Source organism: Oncorhynchus kisutch, linkage group LG7 (genome assembly GCF_002021735.2).
Source record: "Oncorhynchus kisutch isolate 150728-3 linkage group LG7, Okis_V2, whole genome shotgun sequence".
Lineage (NCBI taxonomy): Eukaryota > Metazoa > Chordata > Actinopteri > Salmoniformes > Salmonidae > Oncorhynchus > Oncorhynchus kisutch.
The window spans coordinates 16,880,940-16,906,263 of NC_034180.2; the positions used below are offsets into that span (position 1 = coordinate 16,880,940).

Below are 25,324 nucleotides of genomic sequence, written 5' to 3' on the forward strand. Positions count from 1 at the left end.
GGGTTATTGAGTAGATTGATGAGGGGGGGGGGGGGACTATTTAATCAATTTTAGAATAAGGCTGTAACTTAACAAAATGTGGAAAAATCAAGGGGTCTGAATACTTTCCTGAATGCATTTTAATTCCAAATGATATGTATTAAGAGAGCCCACTCTGGAAATGAGATGTGCTTGTACAGTATATTGTCAAAAAGGGTACTTTTGAGAGATTTACGTTTATATTTTTAATTGTCCATAAATTAATGTAAATACATTTTATTTTAAACACTACTCATATTTCAGAGCACACTGCGGTTTCAAATGACACCAAGACTGGCTTTGTAGCATCGACAGACTCATTGTTATGTAAGGCCAAAATTATGCCCAGGGTAAGGCCAAAATGACGTTTTCTTAAACTTGTATCAATTGTTTCTCAATAATAATGTTGAATACAGACTTTGAAGGTATGCCAAACATTCTTCCTCCCAAGGACCTTTTATTTATTTTATTTCAGGAAAATCCTAAACATCATAAATATCTTTGAGCCTCCCTGGCGTGAAATTGCTCCTAGTAGCTAAAATGCACTTAGTGTTTATCTCCCTCAGAATACTGATGTGGTGGAATTATGTACTCTCTTCGTTCTATAAGGGCTATTACTTTGTATTAATGCTCCAGGATAGATTGTATGAATGACCCTGGAAAGGTATGGTAGATTCACCAGCTGAGGTTAGGTAAGATTTCAGGAGTTTGATACATTATACTAAACAGAGCAGTGAAGATGGTGTTGCATCTTAATCAGATTCACTGGATAAATACAGAATACAAATCTGCAAAGTCTCTTGAAGTTGAATGTTGTTGTGGTTCAGTTGGTGTATGTTGCCTGTGTGTTTGTATGTGTATGGTGCATCTGCATGCTCGTTTGTGTCGTCAATTGACATGTGTCCTCCATCTTGTGTTGTCAGGAAGATGATGTTGCTGTGGTACGAGGAAGGCTTCAGAGTGGTCATCCTTACCTCCAACATGATCAGAGCAGACTGGTACCAGAAAACACAGGGGTGAGTCTCTGACAGTGGCCATGTTTGAAGACTACCATTTCTATAGACTGATTGCTATGCTAGGTGACAGTTTCGACACTCTCAGTTGAGATAAGGTGAACTTCATAATTCTGTTGTTAATGATTAAGTTATTGATTTCCTGTTTTTGCCCAGGTTTCTTTAAATAACAACAACATTAGTCTCATATCTGAGTTGAATAGCTGTCGTCGTGATGTCTATTCATTCCCACGTTAATAACACATTTTCTCTTGGTTTCCATGACAACTCACTCAGCAGGCTGAAATGAGGCGCATTTCATACCCAAATGGTAACGGGGCACGTTTTTCATTTTTTGGGGCCAAAACCTTTCATAGGAAGGAACCTGCACTGATTATTTTACAGAAACACATAGGCCTATTCAATATCTCTGCAGTTCATCTCTCTCTTACACAAACAGTAGAGATGTAATCATCCCATTTTTGTTTTATTCTGTCATTCAGGTGATTCCCTCAGATCATTTACTTTCTACTCCACCTCTCCCTAACCCTTGAAACCAGCTCCATTAGAGAGACTAACAGAGAGAGCCGCATTTAAAGAACTATAGTTTGGCTTCTCCTTCGCCTAACTCCTCCCTTACTTAAATACGGTTTCTCACTCTCTCTTCTCTCCCTGTCACTCCACACACACACAGAGAGACTCTCAAAATCACATTCCTTTTTTACTCTGTCTCTATCTGATCATCATGTTGAAGTAGTTGTAGTTATATGTCTGGTTTTGGCATCTACCTAGAATGGCTTCCTGGTGTCTGGAATCCATATTGATGAGCTCTGTCCTGTTCTATTTTGTAGCAGCCTGCCCTGTCATTGGGGTCACATCTAGGGATACACCGCTATGACATTTTTGGCCGATATCCGATATTTTCCTTGCCAAAAAAACCAATACCTATAACCGATGTTTAAAAAAAATTGCGGCCTTTTAAGCCTTTTTCTAGTACAGTTAAATAGTTGAAACACACACTGACCAAAAAGTTATTTTCTTGGCATTTACGTATGTCCTCAGACATTGTGGGCTAGGTTAGGAGTGCTGTGTTGCACGTGTAGAGCTGTATTTGTTGTGCCATCTTTACGTCATCGACCTACGTTATATAGATATGCACGTCAGCTTTGACTTCGGCGTTAAACTACACATCAGACCGATGTTAGCAGTTTTTAGCTAAAATCGTCCGATTCCGATATGCTTACCGATATATCGTGCATCCCTAGTCATATCACACACGCATGGAATGTCTGTCACCCCACCCTGGCTTTCAGCCTCTGTCATGCTGTGGATGACGACAGGAATATTATGCAGGGTGTGTTGATGTTGTGAGATTGTCTCGCTGTGTTTATTTTGTCTCGAATGATGAATGAAATACACGTCATTGATCCCCTGAGGGGAAATGCAGGCTCATGGGGATTCATCAGAACACTGATGACTAGGGGTTGTATTATTGTAATGTGTGCAGTAATATTTATCAGATGTTGTATTGTGTATCTTTCTGTGTGTGTGTGTGCCTCAGGTTGTGGATGAGTCCTCTGTATTTACGGTTACCCAAGGGGAGTCCAGAGACAGCGGGGGAGTCTCCCACCCTTTTCAAGCAGGACCTCCTGGAGTACCTGGGGGCCTATCGTGCCCCCGAAATCGCCGACTGGATTCAGAGGATCAGAGAGCATGACCTGTCTGAGACCAGGTGAGACGATGTTGAACGATGATCATGTTCAATTGGCACGACACAGCTGAAAACATTTGACACATATTAGGTACTACCGTGTCCAATAACCATTTTTTTGGGGGGGGGGGGTCCCCACTTCATGCTAACTGAACTGGACCCATTTGAGATGTTGACAGCTCCTCCTCTCGTCTCCTCAGGGTGTATCTGATAGGTTCCACTCCAGGGAGGTACTTGGGCTCAGACATGGAGAGGTGGGGTCACCTGAGGTTGAGAAAAGTAAGAGTTCTTCTCTTGCTTCTATCTTGTACATTCTCAGATTAAGTAGTTGTGACATTTTCAAATGCTCTATATCGGGGTTGGATGGCTGCATTTTGTTTGCGGGCTTTTGTTCCAGCCCAGCACTAACCTGTGTTTTCCTCAGTTCTGACCCTGTCTCTGTGTCTCTCTCTTGTATAGCTGTTGCGCGACCACACACGGCCCATCCCCAACGAAGAGAAGTGGCCTGTCATTGGTCAGTTCTCCAGCATCGGCTCCATGGGGTTGGACAAGACCAAGTGGCTGGCAGGGGAGTTCCAGCGCACTCTGACCACCCTGGGCAAATCGTCTCTTCGCCCAGATCCCCCCATGCACTTGGTACGTTCTATAAAACACCCATATTGTACTAGTCCCCCTCTGTATATATTTAGTTGGTACGTTCCAAAAACCTGCCACTGTAACTCTATCGTCTCTAACTGGCCACCCTAGAGAGGGTGGCAATCAGCACCGGCCCTGAATACACAAGGGTTTGAAATTTGGTTAGTTATGTTAGTCACTCACAGTCACTCAACGACAGTGACTCAATTAGCCCATGTCTGCAAACATTTTTTAGATTGGTAAGTTAGTATAGCCACCTATCTAAATCTTGTTGTAATTATGGCCAAATTATCAATCGGACACGCAGGGCACGTGCCCAGGGGCCCTGAACTCCAGGGGGCCCCCATTTTTTATTTTGTTAGTCACTCACACTCAGATATCATCTTAACATGGTATAAGTCATGGAAAATTTAGGAAATTAGCTTTTAAACTGCAAAAATATCTCTACCCCATGGCAAAATGTGTAGAATTGCATGATGTTAGTTATAAAGTTTCAGTGTTCTTTCTGCCCTTTGGCAAAATGTGTAGAATTACAGAATTTTAAACTGCAACATTTTCTCTCCTCTGTTAAGAGGGGGGCCACTCTTTTGCCAGCGATGTGCCCCCCCCCCCAACCAAATATTGCTTCAGGCCCCCAAAAGGCTAGAGCTGGCCCTGGTTGCATTCAATGATTTATATATACACTAGATGACTGATATTGGGCACTGTTCCTTTCTTGTACTTTATTGATGAATTGATTAGTAAGGAACTCCCCTCACCTGGTTGTCTAGAGCTGTGTTTCGAATACCCATACAAACATACTGTATTCTACATACTTAATGAGTATATACAAATACATATACTATTAGTTCATTCAAGTATACTGTAAACGAACAGAATCCTTTCAGTTGAGCGTACTAGCGCTTTGCTTGTCTACCTGAAGTTATTGCTGTTGCTATGCAACCTCTTGCTAGCTTGTTAGCATAACATATTACTAGCTACACATTTTACGACTTTGGGTGTGGTCCTAAATTAAATCTGGAGTGCCAGAGTGTTGTCAAATTGTCTGTTTGTAAATTCAGAGCTTTTCGCTCTCTGAGCGTTCAGAGCGCACACTGGACACTCTGGCCGAGGAGTAGGGTTGACTCGAGCGTTCTGACCTTAGCTTGGGTGCTTGACTGCCCTTCTAACTGGCTAACGTTTGCTAGCTTGCTAGCTATTTCCAGACACAAATGAGAGAACACCTCACTCTGACCATTTTACTCACCCTTCCAGAGCTGATTAGGCTGTTTACATGTGTGGTGACTAACTTTGCTGCTGGCAATAATTGAATTAGGCTTTTTTGCTGATGTTTACTGACACCAGCCATATTCAACGAGGGTTGAGTGTTCATAAATTCAGCAGTTATTATTAGTACAATCAAACGAGAGTGCTCTGAAATCGGAGCAGATAGCCAAAGAGAATTGACACCCCTGCCATGCACAATGTTATCGCCCTCTAGCGGCCATTCAAAATATCGTACAAAACAAGTAGAGATCATGGGCTACAGAGTGTCTCTGCTGTTTTATCCTCATCCTCCTCTTATTAGGCCTAGGATACTATATGTGTTGCACATTGCTAGAATAATATGGCAATAGGCCTAAGCTAACAACACATTTCTTTCATAAGCTTTCCTCAGCTGTTGCCTACGTTTTTATATTTTTTTGACTCCTCATCAGATTTTTCCATCTTAGTATTGTTTGCTCAATTTCACTTCTTGTGGCCTAAACTATTTGTCATTCAAAAACGAATCTGTGAATGAGAATAGCATAGACTCAGATTTTCATAATTATTATTCTTAAAAGCTGCAGCTTTTGGACATTAAACACTTTTTATTCGAATAATTTGGAAAATACTTTCATTTGTCTTTTATGTTTTATGACATTTCAGTTAGTAGGATTAGGCTTTTGGCCGTCTGGTTCGCTATGTCAAGGAAGGATATTTTTTCTGGCCTTGTATGTATAATTCCTGTCCTTTAATGCTTTGCTCAGCTGTAACGTTTGTTCAAATTTCTCATTTGATTTAAAAAACAATCTTGCTGTTCTCTCTCAATATTACCTCAGGCCTCCCATGTTTTGGGGTTATTCAAAAACGACTTAACTTTCTGAGATAGCCTAGAACTCTGTTAGATTCATTTGTTTGATCATGAAATAGCACGGCAGGAGATATCTAGCCTACATTAAACTGAAAATGGCTTAATAGGCCATGTCATGTTCATATAAAATGGCTTTGTGTAAATACAACATATTTATTAAAATGGGCTATAGAAAATAGGAATATAGGCAATTTACACAATGTCAACTATACACTGCCCTGCTGTGCACTGCGTCAGCACCGCTGCATAATCCAATTCTCGTCGGAGTAATTGTTCGATTTTTTTGTTATTTAATTTAAAAAACTGACATCTAAAGCCCTGCCATGTCAGCAATTTTTCCCCCGATTGGTACGGTAGTCTAGCGGCCAGCTGTCTAACATTGTAGTAAGCATGGTCGAATTACTGCCTGGTGGGTGGGCCCATTGATCATCAGATATCATATTAAAAACTGCAAACATTTCTCAATGTGTAGAATTGCAGGAAATTATCTTTAATACTGTACATTTTTCTGTCCGCCCCATGGCAAAATTAGTAGAAGTGTTTGCGTGGGTATGGTTGTGGGTACGCAGACCCACAAGCCACCGCGGCCGCTCATGAAGAGTTCTGATTCATCAAAGTTGCCCATCCCTGCCTTAATATATACTTTTAAATTATATTACGTAAGTTAAATATAAAACATTTTACTTAAAGTATTATTTTGAGATTACTAATGTTACTGTCCCCCCACTACAACAACCAAAATACTTTATATACATGTAATTTTGTCCTTGAAACATTTGAATTGAAATACTGTAGAATTCTATTCATTCCTATAGAGGACTGCTCCTACTGGGGAGTGACAAAATGGCTTCAAAGCTTCTCAATGGCCAATACATAGCATCAGCAATCCAGTCTTTATCTACTTCATTGTTAGCATTACAGTGCTTTAAAACCACAAATGCAAATAGTAATAAAGGTACTGTATCCACTCAAGACTCATGTGCCTTAGTTAAAAGAACAGCATTGTGTAGAAGAGCACTCAACACACCGTTAATTCTTAGGGATTCTTATATTTTCAATTTTCGCCTAAAATGACATAGCACATTTAACTGCCTGTAGCTCAGGCCCTGAAGCAAGGATATGCATATTTTTGGTACCATTTGAAAGGAAACACTTTGACGTTTGTGGAAATGTGAACTGAATGTAAGAGAATTTCATAACTTCATAACTCTGAATATTCTTATAATTTTTGTCCGAAAGGAAAAGGCATGCTGTCGTACAAGGTTAGTAGCTACATTTTACGACAGATACATGGTTTCCGGATACTCCCGAAAAGCCCAGCTCATTGGCTATCTATCTAGCTTTATTTGACCCCAATTGGTGCTTATTTGACGAAGTTAAAGTCGTTCAAGTGAAGACCGCCGTGTCATCGGCATGCCATGAAGGCGTCGCTCTCTGACCAAATATGGTGTCCTATAGGATATACTACACTCCTAATGATATAGTGAAGTCTGGTTACGTTTTAGGATCTTTGAGGAATACATATGAACGTGATTTGACTGGTTGAAACTATGTGTAGGGTGAGATTTTAACAATCTTTGCAAATTGAACGAGTGGAAATACAAAATCAATCGTGCATGCTATATGGACCTTTTTAGGATATGAAAAAGGTTTTTATCTAACAAAATGACCCTTCATGTTATCTCTGGGACCCTTTGGATGATAAATCAAAGCAAGATTTCAGAATGTAAGTACAAATTTGATGTCCTATAGGATTTTTTTTTTTTCATCTTTGAAATGCAATATCAAACCTATCGTGGTGAAGGAGCTCTCCTCAAACAATAGCACAGCATTATTTTTGAAGTAATAGCTACTGTAAATTGGACAGTGCAGTTATATTAACAAGAATTTGAGCTTTCGGCCGATATAAGACACTTATATGTCCCGACATTTGTTGTTTCTCTAAAATCTGTGAGGCGCTGCATGATTTACAACTGTCCCTTTGCCTATCCCTGCAGCACTCAACCAACCAATGTCTGTCACTCGAATGCATGTAGTTTATGGGATCTTTGTATTTCTTCCCTTTTTTCCCCTGCTAGTCAGAACTATAAGGTTATTTATTATGTGAGAGGATGACAATGCATCCAATTAGGAAGTGTTCTTTTATCATAGAGTAATGAATCTGCACCTGTGTGTGTGTGTGTCCTCTTATCTTCATATCCTGTCTTCTCTTTCTGTCCTCTCTCTCTCTCTTCATCTCTCCCTTCTACCGTAGTTTCCGGGAAGACAGTGTTTCAGAATTTGCAGGCAGTGCAGCAAATGTAGGCTTTGGAAAAAGTAAATGCAAAACATTATTGAATTCAAACGATCTGTTTACATGGCCACAACAATTTGCAACTGTTTTTGTCGTTCAGAAATGGTCCGATACAACAAATGTCACCGCAAAAAGAAAACATTCTGCCTACACCTCCAAAGGCATTCGATTCAGTTCACCATGGCTATATCCTTTAGATACTGTCTTGGCCTAATTCCAATATTTCCAAAGTATACTGCAAATAAAGGCGTTATTGTCACCGTAAAAGGTGAATGATGCATGTTTTAATGGTGGCGTTATAATGCTCATTCTCCTACGCACCGTTTTACGACATGTCTGATTTATAACGGGAGACGTGTATGTATGTATGTATGGCACGCACCAAGTTTATGAATCAAGATCTTTTTGTGGTGCGCAGTCTTTTCAGTAATGGTACATGTAGAAATTTTGTGTAAAATGAATGCAACCGTTTTTAAATGATGCTCCTGGACTTTAACTCGGGGGGTCCCCGCTGGTTTCATTAAAACTAGCATTCAGACGAGGTGTGTGTGTGTTAGAGAGGCCTGGGTGGAATCATTTGGATGTGTGGTTTTTGGTGTGCGCGTGCTGTATGTCTCTCTCTTTGTTTGTGCTAGCTCGGGCACAATTTGTGTGTGTGCGTTCAGCCTGCGTGTGTGTGTGTGTGTGTGAGAGGACATTTCCCCTGTTGTCCAACATTACCTGACAGAAATATATCCTCTTATTTCATCTCTATTCTACATATTGTTGCTTACTAGATATTATGCGAAGCACAACTGTCCCAGTCTTCTAAACACAATAATGTAAGGACATGAAATTGAAAGCAAACAAGTTACTGCTGTAACCTACTTTACTGCAAGTGCATCAACAACACAATGTTCCGTATCGTTATGCTCCTATTGTATGGTTTTGTATTGTAGCGTTCAGTAACATCAAAGTATTCACGACCATGATTCGGAAATAACTGAAATGATCATGTAGAAACATTACCATTGTGTTATCAGGGTATGTTCAGTTTTATAATATTGCTGTATACAGTGCCTTCAGAAAGTATTCACACACCCTGACTTTTTCCACATTTTGTTGTGTTAAAGCCTGCATTTTAAATTGCGGTTTTCTTTCACGGGCATACACACAATACCCCTTAATGTCAAAGTGGAACTGTTTTTATTTTTTCACAAATTAATACAAAATGAAAAGCTGAAATGCTTTAAGTAGTTAAGTATTCAACCTGTTTGTTATGGCAAGCTTAAATACGTTCAGCAGTAGAAATGTGCTTAAGTCACATAAGTTGCATGGATTCACTCTGTGCATAATAATAGTGTTTAACATGATTTTTGAATGACTACTTCATCTCTGTACCCCAAACATACAATTATCTGTAAGGTCCCTCAGTCGAGTAGTGAATTTCAAACACAGATTTAACCACAAAAACCAATGGTATGCAAAGAAGTGCCCCTATTGGTAGATGGGTCAAAAAAAAAGCTGACATTTAATATCCCTTTGAGCATGATGAAGTTATTAATTACACTTTGGATGGTGTGTCAATACACCCAGTCACTACAAAGATACAGGCGTACTTCCTAACTCAGTTGCCAGAGAGGAAGGAAACCGCTCAGGGATTTCACCATGAGGCCAATGGTGACTTTAAAAACACTTAATTGGCTGTGATGGTAGAAAACAACTACAACAACATTGTAGTTACTCCACAATACTAACCTAATTGGCAGAGTGAAAAGAAGGAAGCATGTACAGAATACACACATTCCAAAACATGCATTATGTTTGCAATAAGTCACTGAACTTAACTTTGTCCTGAATACAGTGTTTGGGGCAAATCCAACACATTACTGAGTACCACTCTTCATATTTTCAACCATGGTGGTGGCTGCATCATGTTATCGGTATGCTTGTCATCGGCAAGGACTAGGGAGTTTATGATTAAAAGAAACAGAGTAGCTAAGCACAGGCAAAATCCTAGAGGAAAACCTGGTTGTCTGCTTTCCAACAGACACTGGGAGACAAAAATTCACCTTTCAGCAGAACAATAACCTAAAACACAAGGCCAAGTATAAACTGGAGTTACTTACCAAAACAACATTGAAAGTTTTTGAATGACCTAGTCACAGTTCTGACTTAAATCATCATGGAAATATATGGCAAGACTTGAAAATGGCTGTCTAGCAATGATCAACAACCAATTTGACTGAGCTGGAAGAATTTTCAAAATAATAATGTGCAAATATTGTACAATCCAGGTGTACAAAGCTCTGAGAGACTTACTCAGAAAGGCTCACAGCTGTAGTCTCTGCCAAAGGTGATTCTAACTCAGGGGATGAATACTTATTTAATGAAGATATAATAGTGTTTTATTTTTCATATAAACTCAGCAAAAAAAGAAACAGCCCTTTTTCAGGACCCTGTCTTTCAAAGATAATTTGTAAAAATCCAAATAACTTCACAGATCTTCATTTGAAAAGGGTTTAAACACTGTTTCCCATGCTTGTTCAATGAATCATAAACAATCAATTAATGACAATGCACCTGTGGAACGGTCGTTAAGACACAGCTTACAGACAGTAGGCAATTAAGATCACAGTTAGGCCTCTTTAGTGTCTAAAATATCTACTGACTCTGATTTGGAGGTGGAGGGTTCGTCATGGTCTGGGGCGGTGTATCACAGCGTAATCGGTCTGAGCTTGTTGTCATTGTAGGCAATCTCAATGCTGTGCGTTACAGGGAAGATATCCTCCTCCCTCATGTGGTACCCTTCCTACAGGCTCATCCTGACATGACCCTCCAGCATGACAATGTTACCAGCCATACTGCTCATTCTGTGTGTGATTTTACTGCAAGACAGGAATGTCAGTGTTCTACCATGGCCAGCGAAGAGCCCAGATCTCAATCTCATTGAGCACATCTGGGACCTGTTGGCTCGGAGGGTGAGGGCTAGGGCCATGATTTAGACAAAAATGTCCAAAATGCACAACTTCATTTTTATGCTGATGATACTGTTATTTACTGTTGTGCCTCGTCTCTTACAAAAGCTTTCCAGAACATGCAAACTGCTTTTTATACTGTTCAACATACCTTGTGTCAATTGAAGCTTATCCTCAATACTGAAAAAATTAAAGGTGTTTTCTAAAGCAAGAAATACACCTCTGAAACTTTCACTTATTACTACCTGTCAGGGCAAGGAGATTGCTGTTGTAACCTCATAAATATCTTGGAATTTTAATTGATGGCGGCCTCTTTTAAATTGCATATTCAACAACTTCTTTCGAAGCCAGAAGGAGGCTAGTACCGACTACATTTATGCCTTTACTAGACTATGGGTTAGTCTAGTAAAGTGTTTGAGATCAATTGACACCCTTTACCATGGCACTTTGAGATTTATTTTAAACTGCAAAACCCTTGCGCACCACTTCACTTTGTATACCAGGGTTGGCTGGCCTTCTCTAGTCACTCGTAGGCTCAGGCTCATCAAAAACGGCAAATTAAAAATGTCGACAGGTCAGGGAATCAGTCTCAAGATCATTCATCAGTGATTTAAAAATACCAATCAGGACAAGGTCTTCCAGTTTAAAAGTATTTTGTAAGGCGTTCCAAGACGATGGCGCAGAGTGCATGAAAGCCCTTTTACCAAATTCAGTTCGCACATTTGGAGCAGTTAGCAGGATAGAGTCCAGCGAACAAAGAGAGTACTCACCACATTTCTGAACAAAAAAAATGCCCAAATAAAATAAAAGTAGATGTCCTAACCTACTTGCCAAAACTATAGTTTGTTAACAAGAAATTTGTGGAGTGCTTGAAAAACGAGTTTTAATGACTCCAACCTAAGTGTATGTGAACTTCCGACTTTGTGTGTGTGTGTGTGTGTGAAATTATATATATTTCTTTCACTTTAACAGAGTATTTTGTGTAGGTCGTAGAAAAAAAAGACATCTATTTTAATCCCACTTTGTAACACAACAAAATGTGGAGAAGGTCAAGTGGTGTGAATACTTTCTGAGGGCTCTATGTTATATCACTTCCCTGCATCAGTTCAATAAAAATGTCTTCCTATGGATTTTTAGAGAATTTGTCCCTTTGATGGACTGTGTCCCATTGATTAGTGTCCCTTATGGATCTTTCAGCAAATGTCAGCTGAAAGTCATGGCTCCACACTGACTCTCACCCCCTGTGACTGTTTCTGACAGACGGATAGACAGAGACATTTGGCCGTGTAAGAATAGGCCTAGATAGACAGACCTAGCTCAACCTTGCCTGTTTATTCCATAGTGTGTGTACGTGCGTGGGAATGCAACCTTGTGTGTGTGTGTGACTCAGTCTCTAACTGTGAGGTTTGTTGTGAAGAGAGACCCCCCCCCCCCCCCAACAGGCTGTATTCATCTGGTCATACAGTCTGCTCTATGTCGGGTGCTTTCCTGGTGGATGAGGAGGTTGTGGTCTGATTTTGATTTACATGTGTGTTCCCCAGCCAGGTATTTGATACATGGTGTGTCAACATGTGTTCCATCTTCCGCAGATCTACCCGTCAGTGGACGATGTGAGGACCAGTCTGGAGGGGTATCCAGGTAAAGATTCAGCCACGTTCCGGCCTGGCAACACTGACTCACTTTCTCCTGTTCCTCTCCTCTTGTCTCAAAGTCCAAGCTTACAGTGGTGCTGTGAGTAAGCATTACTGTAGTTATCAGAAACCAGGTGCAGACAGGATTGTGGTCTTATGACATTGTTATGAATGCTATATGAAGGTTTCACGAAGGCTTTAATGTAGTATTGTAGTGCTTGACAGCATCATGGAAGATTTGTGATGTTATTCTGAAAGCTCTATGACATCGTTACGAAGGTTACACTGAACTAACAGTGTAATTGTCGTTCCAGCCGGTGGCTCTCTACCCTACAGCATCCAGACTGCTCAGAAACAAATCTGGCTCCACAGCTACTTCCAGTAAGTCGAACTCCTCTACTCTGCCCAACACTATTACCACAGATAGAACAAGGAGCCAGATGTTTCACCGGATGTACAGTACCAGTCAAATGTTTGGACAGACCTACTCATTCAAGGGTTTTTCATTATTTTGACTATTTTCTACAATTCATCAAAACTATGAAATAACACACATGGAATCCTGTAGTAACCAAAAAAAGTAGCCACCCTTTGCCTTGATGACAGCTTTGCACACTCTTGCCATTCTTTCAACTAGCTTCATGAGGAATGCTTATGCTGCGCATTACTTGCCTGCTTTTCCTTCTCTTCGGTCCAACTCATCCCAAACCATCTCAATTGGGTTGAGGTCGGGCGATTGTGAAGGCCAGGTCATCTGATGCATCACTCTCCTTCTTGGTCAAATAGCCCTTACACAGCCTGGAGGTGTATTTCAGGTCCTGTTGACAAACAAATGATTGTCCCACTAATCGCAAACCAGAATGCGTATCTCTGCAGAATGCTGTGGTAGCCAGGCTGGTTAAGTGTGCCTTGAATTCTAAATAATCACTGACAGTGTCACCAGCAAAGCACCATTACACCACCACCTCCATGCTTCACGGTGGGAACCACATGTGCAGAGATAATCCGTTCACCTACTCTGCGTCTCATAAAGACACGGCAGACCCAGCATCTCAGACATACCGTAAACGTCGTTTTTAAAACTGTGTCAATCACTCAATATTCAGAGTTTAAATAAATGTCATACCCCCAGAAAACTAAGACCATCCTCATTTAAATTAACATCAGCCTACTTATTTTCAAAATTGTATTTTTCCCACTACTGCATTTTGAAATGTTTGCACAAATGTTTGCTCGCTCATCAGCGCAGCCAGCCCCGGCGAAACGGGCACTGTCATGGGCAGAGCAGACACTTTCGTGGCAGGAATCAATGAACTTTAATTTAGCGATACTGTTTGACCATGTTGACCATTGTCAATTATGGTTTTAGCCGGCCCAAAAATAAGATGTTTTTTGAGTGAGTTGACCAGCTAGAATTTGAGACTCTCACAGATGCGACCAATTAAAAATAGAATTGAACTGCCAAGTCAAAAGGGTTGCAAAATGCGACTAAATCGTCGCAGTCTGGAACCCTGGTGTAAGCTGATACTACAGCGTGTTCAGAAAGTATTCACACCCCTGGACTTTTTCCACATTTTGTTGTTTTACAGCCTGAATTAAGAGATTAAATTACCCCATAGTTATGTTTTTAGAAATGTTTCCCGGTTTTATATAAATAAATAAAAAATGTCTAAAGCTGAGTTGTCTCTAAATATTCAACCCCTTTGTTATGGCAAGCTTAAATAATTTCAGGAGTAAAAATGTGTTTAACAAGTCACATAATTAATAGCATGGACTCACTCTGTGTGCAATAATAGTGTTAAACATGATTTTTTAACAACTACATCTCTGTACCCTCTACACATACAATTATCTGAAAGGGCCCTCAGTTGAGCTGGGAATTTCAAACACAGATTCAACCACAAAGACCAGGAAGGTTTTCCAGTCCATTTTAAAATAGCAGACTTTGAATATCCCTTTGAGCATGGTGAAGTTCTTAATTACACTTTGGATGGTGTGTCAATATACCCAGTCGCTACAAAGACAGGCATCCTTCCTAACTCAGTTGAGAGAGGAAGGAAACCGCTCAGGGATTTCACCATGAGTCCAAATGGGGACTTTAAAACACTTTAAAGGCTGTGATAGGAGAATTGAGTATGGGAGGTTAGTGTTGTGGGGTAACTACAATGTTACCCCACATTGTACTCCACAAAACTAACCTAATTGAGAGTGAAAAGCAAAAAAAGCCTGTGCAGTATAAAAATATATATTTTAAATGCATCCGTTTTGCAACAAGGCACTAAAGTCATATTTCAAAAATATTTGTCCTGATTACAAAGTGTTATGTTTGAGGCATATCCCATGCAACACATTACGGAGTACCACTCTCCATATTTTCAAGCGTAGTGGTGGCTGCATCATGTTATGGGTATGTTTGTAATTGTTGAGTACTGGGGAGCTTTTCAGGATAAAAAAAGAAACTAAATGGATCAAAGCAAAGGCAAACGTTTAGAGGAAAACCTGGTTGTCTGCTTTCTACCAGACACTGGGAGATGAATTCACCTTTCCGCAGGACAATAATCAAAAACACAAGGCCAAATCTACACTGATTTGCTTACCAAGAAGTCAGTGAATGTTCATGATTGGCCTAGTTACAGTTTTGACTTAAATTTACTTTAAAATCTATGACAAGACCTGAAAATGGTTGTCTCGCAAAGATCAACAACCAATTTCACAGAGCTTGAAGACTTTTGAAAATAATAATGGGCAAATGTTGCACATTCCAGTTGTGGAAAGCTCTTCAAGACTTACCCAGAAAGACTCACAGCTGTAATCACTGCTGAAGGTGCTTGTACAAAGTATTGACTCGGGTGTGTGAATACTTATGTACATTTAATATTTCTGTTTCATTCTCAATAAATTAGGATACATTTCTAAAAACATGTTTTTACTTTGTCATTATGGGTTATTGTGTGTAGATGGGTGAGATTTGTATTTATTTAATCCATTTTGAATTTAGGCTTTAACTCAACAAAATGTGGAATAAGTCACGGTATACTTCGACCCACAGCAAATTATGTACTTACGTTTTTTTTTGTGTGTCTAGTCGCTGGCAAGCTGAGACGACGGGGAGGAGTCACGCCATGCCACACATCAAGACCTACATGAGGGCTTCGCCAGACTTCACACAACTAGCCTGGTTCCTTGTCACAAGGTTAGAGGCTTGCTTTTGCACGTGTGTGTATGTGAAACGTCTCAAGAGTCCACAATATGACTTCAATCTCAAGACAGGCAGTTGCCTAGGAACACCCCTTACCAGCTGAACGGAGAACAACTTGTGTCTTAGTCACGGTGCTATTGTTTAACCAGACACACACACACACACACTCTTTAAACGGATGCCCAGATAAGAGCATTGTTTCCCCAAAAGGCTGTTGGTGTTTTGATGTTTTGGGGATGACCCTGATGTTTTCACCATGAAAAGGCAGGAAACACCTTGAAGGAAAATGGCTAATGTCAACACCTCATCATGGTTGTTGATTTTTTTTTAACTTCATGATCAGCACCACCACTCGCTCACTCTGTTTTTATTCGTCAGTTATTTATGATCACACCTCTCTGATCCTTCTCCTGAAAAACTCCTCTCCCTCTCAGATCTGCCAATAGAGTCTAGCAGTCTAGAGAGGAGTGGTCTGTTTATGTACTCTGCTATCTGCACTTAACTCCCCATGTACTGATAGCACCATTACAAACAAGCCTGTATATTTACCCATCATACTCTGTCTGTGGTACCTTATCGCTATAGGCCATAGTTCCCTGTCATTTTAGACCTGGTTGCCTAGCAGCTAAATGGTAACCTTACTCTGTGATTCCTCACGAAGTAGATAAAAAATGACAATGATTTTAGGGAATTTCACGACATTTAATCCATAGAAGGGTTCTCTGGGGGAAGGATTGTTGACATATATTTGACATTTGTATCTTTGAACATAATTGAGAAATAATGTTTTGAAGTTGTAGCATTTGTAACCTTTTGGCCGTACCCAGGCCTCCTTTAAGACTCCACGAAGCTTTACCGCTTCCTCTTTTAATATGACTAGTATTTTGATTTCAATGACAATTTTCTTAAAAAAATTATATATAAAAATATAAACATGAATATAGAAAATAAAGCGCAAGAAGTCTAAATGCTCTGACTTCTGCGGAGGCAGCATCGCAGTAAATGCTGTACGGCCATGCAGAGCATGCAAATCACCAACCGAGGGTGACCATTTTCACATTCACTCTGTGGGTAATTCTTACAAATTGGATTATAAATCTAAAAGTAGCAGAGATTCCACTCTGGATCTTTGATATGCACATAGAATATATTATGTTCAACAAAATGTTGACAAATTAGCCAAGTCAGAAAAAATATTTTTTCAATATTTATAACTTAATGTAAGAAAATTGTTAATCTAAATACTACTGATAGCAAGTAGTGAAGCTTAATGTTACACCCATTTTTGCTTTGTGGGACGTTCCACGAAATGGGTGCCTTTTGCGTCCCTTTTGATCATTTAAGTAGATATTATCCACCAATATTTAAATCTAAAAGCTTGTTATATTAAATGAAGTGTACTTTAATATAAATCACATGGAGAATTCAATAAATCTGATTTCCCCCCCCCCCCCCCCCCTAAAGTTTCACCATCATTGTAAAGGCCTTGTTATTTTGCTCTTTTGCTCCTTAATTTCTGAAGATTTTTATTGACATTTTTCTGATTAGTAAAGCATTTACGTCTGTCCCTCATTTTAAGGCCAACCCTGTTATGCAAACAATTTACCCATTATAATAATCAGTTAAATGATTCACAGCAGATGACAACATTTGGGTCATCTGAACAGCATGGTGGGAATGGAAGTAACTTCTCTCTATTTATAGTTGTTTTATCATCTTTGGCTGAGGTGGTTGAGCTTAACACGTCAACCCTGTTTGGAGAACTTTCATTTGATTACACTTTCATTATGTGTGGAACATATGTATAATTACTATTTTTATGAACACCATGCGGTCACATGCTATTCAGCATATGAGGACTAATGGCCGGGATTCACCTAAAACCTCAACCCTGTTATCGTCAGCCCTGTCAGTTTGACACAAGGGATACTTGATCAATTAGAAAATGTTGGATTTATCTCAACCAAGATTTTAAATAATATACTAAACAAAAATATAAACGCAACATGCTAAAATTTAAACTATTTTACAGAGTTACAGTTTCATGATTAACTACTTATGGTGTGATTGTGATAACATACAGTAACTCTAGTCCTTTTGTCCATCCGACCTAGAATACCTCACAATCAAATGCCGATCATATTACCTCCCAAGAGAATTCTCTTCGGTTATAGTCACAGTCGTGTATATTCCCCCTCAAGCCAATACCACGACGGCCCTCAAAGAACTACATTGGACTTCATGCAAACTGGAAACCACGGGTTATTGTGGCATTTATTGTAGCTGGGTATTTTAACAAGGCAAATCTGAGAATAACGCTACCGAAGTTCTACCAACACATTGACTGTTGTATTCGTGCTAGGGAACATTGGATCACATTGGATACATTGGGAACATTGGATCACTGCTACTCAACTTTTCAAAATGCCTATAAGGCCCTCCCTTCGACAAATCTGATCACGACTTCATTTTGCTCCTCCGTTCCTATAGGCAGTAACTCAAACAGAAAGTACCTGTGCTAAGGTCTACTCCACATTGGTCTGACCAATCGGAATCCATGCTTCAAGATTGTTTTGATCACGCGCACTGGGATATGTTCCGGGTAGCCTCTGAGAATAACATCAACGAATACACAGATACGGGGACGGGGTTCATCAGTCACCGTATCCGTGGATAGATGGCAGCATTCGCGCAAAACGTCAGTACAGAGACAACAGCTCAGACACGAGACATATGTGGCAGGGTCTACAGACAATCACGGACTACAAAGGGAAAACCAGCCACGTCGTGGACACCGACGTCTTGCTTCCGGACAAGCTAAACACCTTCTTCGCCCGCTTTGAGGATAACACAGTGCCACTGACACCCGGACGGCATCCCTAGCCGTGTCCTCAAACAATGAACAGTCAAGCTGCCTGGAATGTTTAGGGACATATTCAATCTCTCCCTATCCGCGTCTGCTGTCTCCACTTGCTTCAAGATGTCCACCATTCCTGTACCCAAGAAAGCAAAGGTAACTTAACTAATTTACTATAGCCCCGTAGCACTCACTTCTGTCATCATGAAGTGCTTTGAGGCTAGTTAAGGACCATGTCACATCTACCTGACCTGACACCCTAGACCCACTTCAATTTGCTTACCGCCGCAATAGATCCACAGACAATGCAATAGCCATCGCACTGCACACCGCCCTATCTGGACAAGAGTAATGTGTAAGAATGCAGTTCATTGACTATAGCTCAGCATTCAACACCATAGTACCCTCCAAGCTCATCATTAAGCGTGGGGCCCTGGGTCTGAACCCCGTCCTGTGCAACTGGGTCCTGGACCTCCTGACAGGCCACCCACTGGTTGGGAAGGTAGAAAACAACACCTCCACTTTGCTGCTCCTCAACCCAGGGCCCCCACAAGGGTGCATGCTCAGCCACCTCCTGTATTCCCTGTTCACCCATGACTGCGTGGCCACGCACGCCCCCAACACAATCATCAAGTTTTCAGGTGGCACAACAGTAGTAGGCCTGAATATCAACAATGACACGAGAGCCTACAGGGAGGAGGTGAGGGCCCTGGTAGAATTACTTCTCACTCAATGTCGTCAAAACAAAGGAGCTCATCGTGGACTTCAGGAAACTGCAGAGGGAGCAGGCCCCTATTCTCATCAACGGGACTGCAGTGGAGGAGGTGGAAAGCTTCAAGTTCCTCTGCGAACACATCAATGATCCCACCCACACAGTGTGCTGAAGAGGTGCAACAGCGGCTTCCACCCGGTTAGGTAACCCTGCACGTTAGAAGCTGCTGCCATATACATAGAACTGCAATCACTGGCCACTTTAATAATGTAACACTAGTCACTTTAATAATGTTTACATACTGTTTTACTCATCTCATATTTATATACTGTATTCTAATCTACTGTATTTTAGTCAATGCCACTCCGACATTGCTAATGTTTATTTATTATATATTTGTTAATGCCATTATTTAAGAGTGTCCTTTTATTGTCGCCAGCACAAGGTGCACCTGTGTATTGATCATGCTGTTTAATCAGTTTCTTGATGTGCCACACAATGACAATTACAACAATACTGAATGATCATTTATTTGAACTTAATATAATACATCAATAAAATCTATTTGGCCTCAAATAAATAATGAAACCTTTCCAATTTGGTTTAAATAATGCAAAGACAAAGTGTTGGAGAAGAAAGTAAAAGTGCAATATGTGCCATGTAAGAAGGCTAACATTTAATAAATCCTCTTAAAGCTCTGGACTTTCTTTTCAACATTTTGTTAAAAATGGCGCAAAATTTCAACGTCCTGCTACTCATGCCAGGAATATAGTACATGCATATGATTAGTATGTGTGGATAGAAAACACTCTGAAGTTTATAGAACTAGTTAAATCATGTCTGTGACTATAACAGAGCGTGAGGAGCAAGCAAAAGCCCAAGGAAAACTGTTCACAAAAAAAATAAAAATGATATCCTTCCGCCAGTTGCCTGTATTGTCAATGGCAAGGGAAAATAGATAGCGAGGAGGTTACAATGCCTACAGCTTCCACACGATGTCGCCAGTACTGTTATTTGCTTTGAAGTTAATCCTTGGTCAGATGAGAAATAGGCATGCGTTTTGTGTAGTGCCGGCTACGCTAATTCCTTTGTTTACGTCTTTTTCCGGTATTGCGGGGCGGGTGCATGCTATCAGATAATAGCTTCTCATGCTTTCGCCGAAAAGCATTTTAAAAATCTGACATGTTGGCTAGATTCACAACGAGTGTAGCTTTAATTGAGTACCCTGCATGTGTGTTTTAATAAAAGTTTGAGTTTTAGCGAGTACTATTAGCATTTGGCGTTGCGCATTTCCATTTCCTGTAGGCTATGTGAGACGTCTCACCTTGCCCTAACAGGTTTTAAGTTCCTTGCTCAGAACATGAGAACATATGAAAGCTGGTTCCTTTTAACATGAGTCTTCAATATTCCCAGGTAAGAAGTTCTAGGTTGTATTTATTATAGGAATTGTAGGACTATTTCTCTCTATACCATTTGTATTTCATATACCTTTGACTATTGAATGTTCTTATAGGCACTTTAGTATTGCCAGTGTAACAGTATAGCTTCTGTGTATTGATTTTAAGAAAGGCATTGATGTTCATGGTTAGGTACACATTGGAGCAACGATACGGACCCCATCAATTATATGCAACGCAGGACACGCTAGATAAACTAGTAATATCATCAACCATGTGTAGTTAACTAGTGATTATGATTGATTGATTGTTTTTTACAAGGTAAGTTTAATGCTAGCTAGCAACTTACCTTGGCTTACTGCATTCATGTAACAGGCAGTCTCCTCGTGGAGTGCAATGAGAGGCAGGTGGTTAGAGCGTTGGACTAGTTAACTGTAAGGTTGCAAGATTGAATCCCCCAAGCTGACAAGGTGAAAATCTGTCGTTCTGCCCCTGAACGAGGCAGTTAACCCACCGTTCCTAAGCCGTCATTGAAAATAAGGATGTGTTCTTAACTGACTTGCCTAGTTAAATAAAGATTTTTTAAAAATAGGCAAAAACCGGTGTCCAAAAATACAGATTTCCGATTGTTATGACAACTTGAAATCGGCCCTAATTAATTGGCCGTTCCGATTAATCGGTCGACCTCTAATATGTTCTATGTGCGTTGTGTCTATGCTTCCCGTTCTTAAGTTTAGTTTTGCATCTTACTTTAGGTTTTGTACACCAGCTTCAAACAGCTGAAAATACAATTTTTTATTATTGAAAATATATTTCACAGCTGGTTAGATGGTACAATGATTATCTACACTTGTTTTGTCACATAAACTGAACTTTTTAGAATTTTAGCAACCAGGAAATGGTGGCGCAATTTCAGAATATTGCACCTTTTAAAAGGCTTGTTAAGATTCTCTTAGATCTGTGGACCATACTTTAATGGCTAGCTCAGAATTTGAGCTTTCAAAAAGTTGCATAAAAGTATTCAGACCCCGTGACTTTTTCCACATTTTGCTACATTACAGCCTTATACTAAAATTGATTTAAATAGTTTTTTTTCTCTCATCAAATCTACACACGGTACCCTGTGGAGATGGGAGAACTTTTCTGAAGGACAACCATCTCCGCACCATTCCACCGATCAGGCCTTTACGGTAGAGTGGCCAGACGGAATCCACTCCTCAGTAAAATGCACATGACAGCCCGCTAGGAGTTTGCCAAAAGGTACCTAAAGACTCTCAGAACATGAGAAACAACATTCTCTGGTCTGGTGAAACCAAGATTGAACTCCTTGGCCTGAATGTCAAGTGTCATGTCTGGAGGAAACCTGGTACCATCCCTACGATGAAGCATGGTGGTGGCAGCATCAAGCTGTGAGGATGTTTTTCAGCGGCAGAGACTGAGAGACTAGTCAGGATCGAGGGAAAGATGAACGGAGCAAAATACAGATCTTTGATGAAAACCTCAGACATTATTTAGACATTTCTTATCAAGAGAATTCACGTGTGCAACCACATCTCGGACAATAGATACTTCAAATTTGTTTTATTTGTGTGCCCTTTAAGGGGCATCCTTTCTAACCTGGTAAAAATCCACTAAAACCAAAAATCAAAAGACCCCACACAATAAATAAAACACAGTATTAACACCACTAACAAATATTCAATAACAGGTGGGTTGTGTGTGGGTGCTGGAGTGTGTAGGGTAAAAACAAAAGAAATGGCCAGGCCTTATTTAATTTGGGAGCTCCCTTAACAGCGGGATCTGGGTACCTTTTATACAGTATAGTACACAGTCTCAATAACTTCTCTCCTAAGGCCCCTGTCTCAGGAAGCCTTTCAAAGGGAGAGATGCACAATCATTGGTAAACATGTATAAAAAATATTTGGTAGCAGACATTCCACCAGTCCTGGAAGAAAGAAAATAAACACTTAGTTTTCACTATGCTACATTTTAATCGGTCCTAAAAATTCTTAATCGAGGTTACTGCTCTTTGGTAGGAAGTATTGATTAGACCATGTGTATACAGAATCATACTTCAGACACATCAAATGATAGTGTCCTGTTAAGCGGCATAGACACCTAGTCTTCTCACCATACAATTAGTGAATAGCCTTCTCACCTTCTATGTGTACCTTTTTATTGTTCAGTTTTGTGAATATTTTTTTTGTAGAGATGTATTTATTAATTGATTTACACAAACAACATTTTCCATCACAATAGACAGGTGTGTGCCTTTCCAAATCATGTTCAATCAATTGAATTTATAACGGGTGGACTCCAAGTTATAGAAACATCTCTAGGATGATCAATGGAAACAGGATACACCATAGCAAAGGGTCTGAATACTTATTTAAATAAGGTATTTAAGTTTTTCATTTTTTTTTATACTTTTGTAAAAATGTCTTAACCTGGTTTCACTTTGTCATTATGGGGTATTGTGTGTAGATTGAGGACATTTTTATTTAATCCATTTTAGAATAAATCTGTAATGTAACAAAATGTGGGAAAAGTCAAGGGGTCTGAATACTTTCCGAATGCACTGTACACCACTGTCAATAAAGCATATGGAGGCTCTTTTCTTTATGATCTGATGTGGGTGTTGCAATTTAGTAACATATTATCATGTATTATCCAAAGTCCCTAGAACCACAGTGATACTGTATCTTCTTAACCACAGAGAGTGTGACCAGATGAACTTTGTCATTTCTGACAAAAATACTATTCATCTGAGTTGAGTACAGTTCTACAGTAGATTTGGGTCAATACTTGGCTTTGGTGATGTAATTGCAACAGGGTTTCCCATTAAGGGGACATTTTACTTCTGGTGTCAATTAGCCAATGTGTTGTATGTGAAGACGACCCGCTGATCTTTCAATACGTCGGGACTACGTCAACTAATCATTTTGTGCGACGTGGGGGGAAAATGCATGTATGTCGTAGTTGTCATCATATTTTCCAATCTACTTTCAATATTATGTGTGTGTTCTCCTGTCCCCAGTGCTAACTTGTCCAAAGCAGCGTGGGGGGCTCTGGAGAAGAACAACACGCAGGTGATGGTCCGGTCATACGAACTGGGAGTCCTCTATGTGCCCTCTGCCTTCGTAAGTGACACACACTCGCACACACACATTGATGTCCAAGGGAGATATGCTTTCGAGTTATGCCCATGGATCATAAATTAGGATACTAGATTCTAGGGCTCGGTAAACATACTCCATTTATGTACATGAATGTCTCTCCACTATCCTCCATATGTAGACAGAGGGGGCTTTCAACACACCACACACACACATACAGTGTAATTTGTCCCTTGCCTTAGAATTACCTCAACAGTTGCTAAGCAACATGATGGTTGTGGAGGTGACACTGGTTGAGAGGGCCAGAGCTTCAACATTCACCTGACCAGAACAAAGCGCCTAGCCCCCACTATTGGAAGACTTCCTGGTTTTCCCCTAGAAAGAAATGAAAGCATTTATGAAAGAATATAGCTAGTCATCACAACTTTCTGACATTCAGGAACACCATTGAGAGTAACACCTCAGACCTCAGATGTGACTCGAGTAGGGACAGTCTCACAAAGACTTCTTGCTTGAAAAGACAAGTTTGTGTATTTTTCTATTTAAAAGAACGAGGTCCATTTAATAAGACGCTAGGCAGGTTAGTGTAACCATGACATCCTTCACTTGGCGCTGTGTTCTTCTCTTTATTTTTTGTGACTATTCTGTTCGTCTTTCTCCCGATGAGGTCGTTCTGTTCTCTGGGACAAAAGCCGACTGTCCCTGTCCTTGATTTGATGTAGCATCAGTACAGCACAACTTGTGTGGGTTTGAGGGTGTCTGTCTGCCAGCCTGCCTGCCTGTTTGTCTTCACGGGTGCATGGACGGACAGAATGGAGAGAGCTCTTTTTTTTTTAGGGGGTAGATCAGCTTTAATATGGCAGCTAGATTGTAGCTTCCATCAATGTTACTGTCTGCAGTTTGCGCTGCTCTGTGAAGGGAGTAGTTCACAGCGTTGTACGAGATCTTCCGTTTCTTTCTTTCCATTTCTCGCATGGAATAGCCTTCAATTCTCAGAAATGTCTTGGTTTCTGGCCATTTTGAGCCTGTAATCGAACCCACAAATGCTGATGCTCCAGATACTCAACTAGTCTAAAATAATTATTGCTTCTTTAATGAGGAGAACAGTTTTCAGCTGTTCTAACATAATTGCAAAAGGGTTTTCTAATGATCAATTAGCCTTTTAAAATTATAAACTTGGATTAGCTAACACAGCGTGCCATTGGAGCACAGGAGTGATGGTTGCTGATAATGGGCCTCTGTACGCCTATGTAGATATTCCATTAAAAATCAGCCGTTTCCAGCTACACTAGTCATTTACAACATTAACAATGTCTACACAGTATTTCTGATCTATTTTATTTTAATGGACAAAGATGTGCTTTTCTTTAAAAAAACAGGACATTCCTAAGTGACCCCAAACCTTTGAACGGTAGTGTGTGTCTGTGTGTGTATATAAACTCAGCAAAAAAGAAATCTCCTCTCACTGTCAACTGTGTTTATTTTCAGCAAACTTAACATGTGTAAATATTTGTATGAACATAACAAGATTCAACAACTGAGACATAAACTGAACAAGTTCCACAGACATGTGACTAACATAATTGGAATAATGTGTCCCTGAACAAAGGGGGGGGCAAAATCAAAAGTAACAGTATGGTGTGGCCACCAGCTGCATTAAGTAATGCAGTGCAGCTCCTCCTCGTGGACTGC

At 40.2% G+C, this 25,324-nt stretch overlaps 1 protein-coding gene across 1 annotated transcript in view; it reads left to right on the forward strand.

Annotated features, from left to right (window-relative positions):
• The window catches only part of tdp1 (tyrosyl-DNA phosphodiesterase 1), a 64,340-nt gene that overhangs the window by 8,966 nt on the left and 30,050 nt on the right, over positions 1-25,324 (forward strand). The window contains exons 7-14 of the mRNA XM_020487544.2: positions 942-1,034; positions 2,572-2,742; positions 2,922-3,000; positions 3,181-3,357; positions 12,310-12,358; positions 12,666-12,732; positions 15,437-15,544; positions 23,554-23,656. Coding sequence (XP_020343133.1) covers positions 942-1,034; positions 2,572-2,742; positions 2,922-3,000; positions 3,181-3,357; positions 12,310-12,358; positions 12,666-12,732; positions 15,437-15,544; positions 23,554-23,656 — 847 coding nt within the window. The remainder of the gene's footprint in view (positions 1-941; positions 1,035-2,571; positions 2,743-2,921; positions 3,001-3,180; positions 3,358-12,309; positions 12,359-12,665; positions 12,733-15,436; positions 15,545-23,553; positions 23,657-25,324) is intronic.